We start from the raw sequence: 8,923 nt of genomic DNA, 5'->3' as shown, positions 1-8,923 counted from the left end.
TTCTTAAATAAAAATAATGTACAATTTGCATATTGTGTTAGACATCATAAAAATACTGTTAATTATTTGGAGAAAGAAAGAGAATAATTAAAATAAGTATATTCCGACAGCTTTACAAATTGTCGATGCATGCCAATTATACGGAATGTTATACGGCACCCTGCATCCTTGACGCTGTTGATTCATGAAAATTCTTCAATATTATTAATCTGCGAACCCTATATATAACCTCGAATCTAAAATCTACCCTATTAATATCATTTTCGCAAAAAGCGATACTGGTAAAAAGAATCGCAGAATGGAAAATGCAGATAAAGTATATTAACATCCGTAAATAATCTGCGAAAAGAAAACAATACCCAATACACCGGTCAATATCACAGCTACTCGTCTTGTCTTTTTTTTGAGAATTTAATCATTAATATTAAATAATTCTATATATATGTGTGTATGTATATATACATATATATGTATATGCATATATATTATATATATATATATATATATGTACTTAAAATTATTCATTAGGAATCGACGAAATTGTGCGCGACTCTCGAGGCCACGTAGCACTTTATTTTACAGTGTCGTAGGAAACTCAAGTTTCTGCAACGTACTGTAACAACCGAACACAGATGGTCATACCTCGAATTCGGTAAGAATTAGACTTTCGCTCGTCGATGGCTGCGTCAATGAGGCGAGGAAATCCTTTGGTCTAGCGTTCTCTCCGCAATAAATCATTACTAATTCATTTGGAGATCATATACATGAATTTATGCAATCGCTTAGACTTCTTCGCACTGAAAAACTTCAGTGACTTAAAAATGCGTTAAATACATCCGATAACGTCGTGTTACATATGCACTTATATCTAAGCCTTTAGTTCCTCGCTACACCACAGATCATGATATTAGGAAGGGCTCCTCGACGTTTGCGCCAAGCGCCAAGAGACTGTGCGTGAGCCTGTAATGTTCTACACCATCTTTTCGTTCTCGCGCCATCCTCTGCCTATAATAAATCAATTTACCATTTATTCGTATCAATGTCAATAAATTCTATCTTTAAATTCATATTATCTCGATCTGTATTTAAAATTAAGCTAAATACCTTAAATATAAATGTTTCTTTAGAAGACAATTCCTGTATTTCGAAATAATCTTCGAGATCCGTTTCACAACATACTATGCATTTATCGAGATACAGCGGCTCCTGAAATGATATCGATGATTCAAAAAAACGGATTTGTGTGATTAATAAAATAATATGAAATATAATCACTCACTCGTAATAAAGAATATCGTCCAAGTTTCTCTTTAACCAGAAGTAAGGTAGCTTCCTTGATACCTATGTGCTTTGGAAAGAGCGATTCGTCGTTAAATTCGGGATAGTCGGCATTCGGCTAAAAAATAAAAATGTTATTTAACACACACAAAATTATTTACGAGACATATTTAAAGACACGTATTGTACATATTTACTTTGCCGTTTGTAACAAGCATAGCAGTAACAGGCGCAAGTTTAACAGTTCGACCGCGTCTCCAGTTGTTGTCAGTCGGTTGCGCTACCAGAAGACGTCCTTCGAGGACAAACCTAGCTTCTTCGTGTGCCCATTCCAAAATCTCGACAGCCATCTAATGTAAATTTTATAAAAATTAATAGCATGATTAAAGAATTAAGCAATTAAAATTTTAAAATTGAATAAGTATTAATAGAGCATCTTAATTAGATTTACACACCTTTCTTAATTTAATATTCACCATATCCTGTTCGCCGACGGACCGTCTGCCATTCTGAATAATTGATATTCTCCTCCACAATTTCGTCGACGTAACATCCTTTGCCTCCTATTATAATTATAAATACATATTTATTTTTCAATTTTAAATTGTACTAGATATGTACTTCGTGATATATTTACAGCATTCATATGTTCCAAATGTAATTCAATATTTGTTTGTGCTTGCTTAAGCCTCTTTTTCGCTTCTTGGATATCAGGTCGAACAGAAGGTGTCGCTTTGAGTAAACGTGCCAGAAGCAGAGGATATTTTGTAACTCTTTGGACAGGAACCTGTAAAAAATACAATACATCAATTATGAATGTATGATTTATATCTTTCATTTCTGAATAAAAGGTTAAATCAAGGAATTAAGTAACAATACCATTAAAAAGGAGTTTAAATTCATTCTTCGCAAAACCGTGTTCTCCATTTGAGAAACCCTGAGAAAGATGCGAAGAAGCTCTTTCTCCTTCTCCAGATTTTGTAATAATAAACTGGCGCCGCCTTGACGCGTGCAGTAACTCTCGAAAGCGTGGAGCATTCTTTCGGATTCGAGGAAGATCTTACCCACGTCCACCGTCAAGAGATCCTCGTCCCCGGATTCCTATACAATCGAAAAGATCAGACACAATACAACATCACAATACACATACTTTTCAATATCAATTCATACGCGTATTTAAAATAAGAACTGAAATATACATACGTCTTGCAAGAGTTTCTAGGTTTACCTGAGCGAGTTCCACATTGTCCTTTAATTTCTCGGCTAAAACGAGATTATGTTCGAGCAGCTCTTCGACGTTTAGGAAGATCGCTGATAATTGTTCCGATGTGAGAAGACCCGCTCTTAACATCGGCCGGTGAAACTCCTCGAGTATGATTTGTAGATCTCTGCCGTATTTCTGCTCGGTTTCCACGATTTCCGTGATAATCTCTTTCCGTTCCGCGCGTTTCTTCGAGCATTTCCTGCACACGAAAGGCGCATAAACGACACCGCTGAAAAAAAACATGAAAAATAAAAATATCTGCGCGACACCGCGATAACGCAAACCTTATAATTAAGGAACCTGCTACCAAAAAAAATTTTGTCAGATAAAAGACAATCGAAGCTTGCAACTACAAATTTGTATGTGTAATCTACAATCGGACAAAAGCGGTTGTCGCAACTTCCGGACGCATATTGCATTATCCATTCATCAAGCGTCAACCGTGCTCTTTGATAACAATACTTTCGCTTTCGAGCAAATAAAATCGATGGTTGGAGAAAGTAGCTCACTATTTCTTTCGCGCTGCATTTGTCGCGTAATTTAATCGAACAAATTCTTAGATACAAATTCTAAAAGCATTCAATAGTTTTGGTGTTTAGACAGCCAAACTTGAGTAACAAAAATAAATTACGATATGGATAGATTAAAAATTTCAATACATTTTAATCCATTCTTGGAAAATTTAATTAGAGAGACTGTTAATTAATCAGAGAGCTCGCATTTCCAGTAATCGGTGCATTAATTTGAGCAAAGATGATTTTTTTCGATTGATTTCTCACAAGAGGAAGATCGGTACAGATCGCTACGACGGATGCGCAGGTGGATCACAGCTGTGAAAAATTCGCGACCGTAACGAAACGGCATTCGTTCCTCGATTCACAGGATTACTCCTGGGAGGCCGGAACGCAGAACGGCACTTTGTTCGTGGATTTATTTATAGTTCAGAGGCGAATCGAGCGAATCTCGCGCAGAGTTCGCAGTAAACCGAATCTCTCACGGTCGAAACTCGGCCGCGCAGCCGTGGAAGATACGCTCTAGCGAGGACTTTGGACCGTTATATCCTCTCTCCGGATCATCGAACGTTATCTGCGAATCTGGGAAGCGATAACAACGATATGATTTAGGATGTCGAGAAGAACATTAAGAACGAGTTTCGAAAAGCTCTCGTAGTACATTTATATGCATCCAACGATTCAAACGGGGAACTACAAAGAGGTGAAACTGCAATATAATATGACAGCGATCATTCATTCAGGATATCGAAATATTTTTCCATATTTATAATACCGGATATCGAACGCATCAAAACAAGGTTCGGTATCAAGTCTCTCATATCAAGGCTCACCTGTCTGTTATCAGAGGATCCAGTCGTTGCTCGCAGTCCTCGCATAACTTTGTGGCCCCGGAAATCACCTGCGGCATTCCGCCGAGGAGGCTTCCCGGGCCGGAGGAGACGTTGCCTGTCCTCCAGCGTCTCGCGACACATCGAGTGCTACTGGCTTGGCTGCTCTCAGATCCGACTCCGCTGTCGGTTCTCTCTATGTCGACTGTCCGCGACTGTGACAATGATAAGAAGCATTGATTAGAACCCCACGTTAACTAGCATGTATATGTTATTATTTCAAAGATCCCAAAAAAATGTTTTATTGGAATTGTTAATTAGTACTCAGTCAAGTCTGTTGAAAACAAATTTTGTCAAGTGTTTGCTTTAAATTTTCAACAAAAAGATAAAAAAAATTTGATGCAAATTATGTTACATTTGATTAAATTGTTAGCAGATAAAATTCACTGACAAAAAATATTGGTAAAATCATGTTTGCAATTTGATAACAAAAATTGGCGGCAAAAATCAATCAAAGTTTCGTTTGATTTTTGTCGACAACTTGCTTTCACATTATATCAACAAACTTTGTCAGCGAAAGTTTAATACAGACACAATTGATATGAATTGGCTGAATATTTTGATCGAATTTACCAGCAATTTGTAGACAAATTGCTAATATTTTGTTGTCTGGGTAGCTTCAAATTCACCTTCAATGTTTCCGGTGAGCTCGTCAAGATAATATTGCATTCCTCGCTACTGTCGGACACGTTGGAGATCTGTGAACTCTTGGAACTGAGATCGCCCAGACTAGTCTCCTTTTGCTCATATAGAGCTTCCAGATCTCTTTCAGCATCGTCTTCCTCATCCTCGTCTTCATCCTCATCTTCCTCCGCGGAACGTGTGCGATCCTTAGAATCCATTAGAAAATTTAACAATTCGAACTTGGTAGAGATATTATTCTCGTCCTCGGGGGACATTGACATTTTCTTGAAGAAGTCTTCGGGACTTTTGGACAAATAGGTCTCGGCCAGATCCTCCGAGTTGGACTTCTTAAAAACTTCCTCGGATAAATAAGGGCCGAAAAACTGATCTGGAGTGATTTTTTTGTAATATTCGACATCGCCAAAGTAGATTCTGTCCTTGATATAATCTTCTGTGGGTGGCGGACTTAGAGGTAACGGCGGTGGTTCGTCGGGTATCTCCTCGTAAATCGGTTCCTTGATCACCTCGTATGGATTCTCTTCAAGGAAGAGATTCGTCGAGATGAAGTCACCATCCGAATTCAAGCTGGATGAACGCGAATAATTTGCTTCCAGAGTAGACTCAGAACTCTCGTATTCTTTGCTCTTCAGTAAGCTCTGTTTCAGGATCTTCAAGATGGCCTGACCGCTGTCCTCGTCCAAGATTTCACCGTTCTCGCGAGCCTTTCGTAGAGAATCTTCGAGCAGCTTAGAAATCAGAGCTTCCTTAGACAAGCTGGGCAGTTTGGAGGAATTTTCGATATCCTTGAACCGCGTCTTGGACTCTGGCTGCGTCATTCTTTCATCTGATGTGTAAAATCTCGAAGACTGATTAGAATTAGAAGATTTAATCTCAACGTTCAGCCTCTTTTGTTTCTCAAAATTTGATGCCGACTGTTCCACGTGACGACACAAAGAAGTATCATCGTTACTCGATTTTGATGCTTCGCCATTCATCTTTAGATTCATCTCGCTATTTTCAGTAACGTGATCTTTCCCGATTTGTTTAGAACGAGAATCATCATTCATCGATTCGACCACGATATTCGATTTATAATTTTGGAGTATCACTAGAGTGCGATTCTCCACGGCGTTCTGGACCTTCGGCGGATTCTCCGAGTTTACAGAGATCACTGTCGGATTGCAAACGCTATCTTCTCCGCCGACACTGATAGTCACTTTGTTACCTGGTGTTAGTTCCGCGTTTGTACTTTGATCGCCGTTGATAAGAATGGACGTTCTTCTGGCGCCTCTCGGACTAGATTCCGGACCGATCTGCAGCCGATGTACCAGTGGCGATGAGCGCGGGCTTACCGTGATTTTACAGACATTGCTCTCGGGCGAGTTGATTTCGATCTTCGAGGATCCGTAAGAACTCGTCGAATTCCACGATGCTGTCGACGCTGAAGAAATCGTTCGCCGATGATCCCTGATCGAATTGGCAGGGTTCTCATCCGCATCAACGCTAGAATAACCAATCTTGAACCGATGCCTCTGTCTACCAGGCGGTGGAGACCAGCTCGTAGGTCTCATCGTACGGAAATGTTCATTACTTGCATCGGAAATATCACTGCGCGCGTCTGGAGGTAGATCAACCTCCTTTTCGGCATTATCGGCAGTCTTCTCATCAGGAATCTCATCAACGTTCTTGCTAGTCTCGATCTCGCAATCGGAATTCTTAAACCCGCCATCTGTTTCTTCTTCGATCTCTCTTGTTTCGTTCTTTCTTCTCAGCGAACTTTCCTCATCGACATCTTCGCGTGAAACTGCGGACGATGACGATGACGATGACGATGACGATGAAGATTCCTTGATTTTCTTGCTGAGACTGAGACGCATCGTATCCGAAAACAGGACGTCACCTGCCGAGATCTCCGGTTTGTTGAACGACCGATCGCTTTGACTTCGCGTCAAGAAGGATTTTCTCGAGTTCTCTGTAGGTAGCGAAGAAGAAATCAATCAATAATGAAAAGAAGTTATGACGGTGTAGAATTTTAATTCTACAATGTATAAATATATTTATCTTTTAATGATTATATTTAAACATAAATACTATAGTATCAAAATATAATGGTGTAACAATTAAGAATGTATGAGTTTCTGCAAAAAGTGATATTTATATTTAACAATATAATTATAATTAAATTAAATAATTTTTTATCTAGCTCTAAATCACTCAAACTTTTTGTGTTACTTTTAGATACAATATAAAAAATCTAATGTTTGTAATCTTTTCATAAAATATATGCGTAATATATTTCTTAATGTGCACATTTATAACATAATTCTTAAACTATATTAAGATATAACACATAAGTCTAACATATTAAAAAGAAAATATTAAGAAATATTACGTTAAGAAATATTAAGTAGGATATATATTAGATCTCCTTTCCTCAAACGCTCGATTTGAAAATAAATATTAATTTATTGTACATTTCCTGTTATAGGACTTAAAATTATCTTAATATAACATAATTATTCTTAAATACAAAAAAAAACAAATTATATATTACTTGGCTGCGAAAAACAGCCATAGATACATAGTATACTTATCATTTCTAGTAAAACATATAATTTTCTTATCTTTCAGATTTCTTATTTACAAAATTTAATAAAACCGATTAATAAAACTATGCATTTCATGTTTATATAAGCAACAATTTGAAATCAAACTCGAACTATGAAAGAGTAAATGATTTATATAATTTAATTTTATGTTCGCGAATATTCGTTCGGTGATTTATTTTCTCCTGTTGTTTTTTATACTTTATATTTATAATAGAAATATTTCTCCTTTTGTGTAAAGCAAGAATTTCCGTTCAGTTCACGGATCTAGAGAAATGTCCGTAACGCTAAAATCCCCCGGAAGCAAAACCGCAGATGTGAAGCATGAAGTTGGAATTGGATACTCGTGAAAAATACGATCGACGATTTGATATCAAAATTTACTTAGACGCGTTTGAGAAAGTTTATACTGTTTCTTAGCAGATTTATGGTGGTATCGCATAATAATAATATATAATTGCATTCGTAGAAGAAAAGTATATTCAACTTCTTCCTAGTAAAAAAATCACATTATATTCCTGTAAGAAGCAAGAAATTCGAAGTTAACAATGATGTTAACATATTTTTATTTTTGACGATTTGAAATAGATTTAATATATTTGTATTATTTTCTATCACACACACGTATCTACTACAGATTAAAATTTGGAAGATGTCTGTATTTTTATTTATAGAATTGGAATCTTTTACAATAGTTTTGAATTTGTAATAGATATTAGAAAAAAATGATTTATTTGTCAAATATTATTTAAGCAAGAATATCCTCTTCAACTTTCGATATATTTCATTCAAATTTGAAATTTCATTCAAAGTTTGTTATGACAATCTCAATGTAAAATTTCATGTAAAATCGAAGATTTCCTTCGATATCTTTAATGACCGGTGAAAGTGCGCCAATTTTGGGTGATTCGCGAGCAAAACGAGTTTAAAATTTCTCGCTGCGAGAAAATTCAATGGTTTTTCTACGGTTGCTCCACTTTATACGGCCATCAAGAAGAATCTAAGACGCGTGCGATTATCCGGCCGCAAAAGCGATTGCGCAAATCGCCGATTCGCCTCGTTTATGGCTTTATGACTTGGATCAATCTCACATACGTAAAAGAAAAGATGAGCTGCCGCCGTTGCGAGGTTTTGCGAAACTAAGTATTGTGCCGCAATAGCTGATGAGCCTTCTTTGCGCGAATTTAAGCGTGTTGATCATCAGCGTAGCATCAAACATGACGTCAGTATAAATACTCTATAAAATACTTTTAAAAACAGTAAATATATGTTCCATTTTTAGTTTATCATAGTTTAGAATTTTGTATAATAATATTTTTAATATTATAATATTATAAAAATTAATGCGTAAAATTTTTAAAAAGTTTAGATCTGAAATCTATATAATATTAATAGAGTATAATCACACGATTTAGAATTCCTTAGTTTAAAGTTCGCTACTGAAACACGCGAAGAAAGGTACTGTTCATGCATATCTTTCCTCGAGTTTCAAGCAATTATCCGGCAAATAAGGCGATCGCAAAAAGTATGCTCATTTATATCACGCGTAGGAAATGTAAACAATGAGTCAAGAAAAAAGTTTGAAGTAGTGAACAAAGAGAGAGAGAGAGAGAGAGAGAGAGAGAGAGAGAGAGAGAGAGAGAGAGAGAGAGAGAGAGAGAGAGTAGAGACGTAACGTAACGAACGTAACGTACGTAACGTACGTTAACGTACGTAACGTACGTAACGTACGTAACGTACGTACGTACG

At 36.8% G+C, this 8,923-nt stretch overlaps 1 protein-coding gene across 1 annotated transcript in view; it reads right to left on the bottom strand.

Moving 5' to 3' along the window:
* Positions 1 to 876: 876 nt before the first annotated feature.
* Positions 877 to 8,923, bottom strand: part of LOC105619591 — a 35,981-nt gene continuing 27,934 nt past the window's right edge. Inside the window, exons 4-13 of the mRNA XM_012201112.1 lie at positions 4,574 to 6,540; positions 3,888 to 4,099; positions 2,507 to 2,771; positions 2,158 to 2,379; positions 1,916 to 2,065; positions 1,734 to 1,841; positions 1,476 to 1,628; positions 1,280 to 1,396; positions 1,105 to 1,206; positions 877 to 1,005 (exon numbers count right to left, since the gene is read on the bottom strand). Of these exons, the coding sequence (XP_012056502.1) occupies positions 877 to 1,005; positions 1,105 to 1,206; positions 1,280 to 1,396; positions 1,476 to 1,628; positions 1,734 to 1,841; positions 1,916 to 2,065; positions 2,158 to 2,379; positions 2,507 to 2,771; positions 3,888 to 4,099; positions 4,574 to 6,540 (3,425 nt within the window). The remainder of the gene's footprint in view (positions 1,006 to 1,104; positions 1,207 to 1,279; positions 1,397 to 1,475; positions 1,629 to 1,733; positions 1,842 to 1,915; positions 2,066 to 2,157; positions 2,380 to 2,506; positions 2,772 to 3,887; positions 4,100 to 4,573; positions 6,541 to 8,923) is intronic.

Source organism: Atta cephalotes (assembly GCF_000143395.1).
Source record: "Atta cephalotes unplaced genomic scaffold scaffold00002, whole genome shotgun sequence".
Classification (NCBI taxonomy): domain Eukaryota; kingdom Metazoa; phylum Arthropoda; class Insecta; order Hymenoptera; family Formicidae; genus Atta; species Atta cephalotes.
Note: the sequence above shows the minus strand (reverse complement) of the source record. Positions and strands in the feature narration are given on the sequence as shown.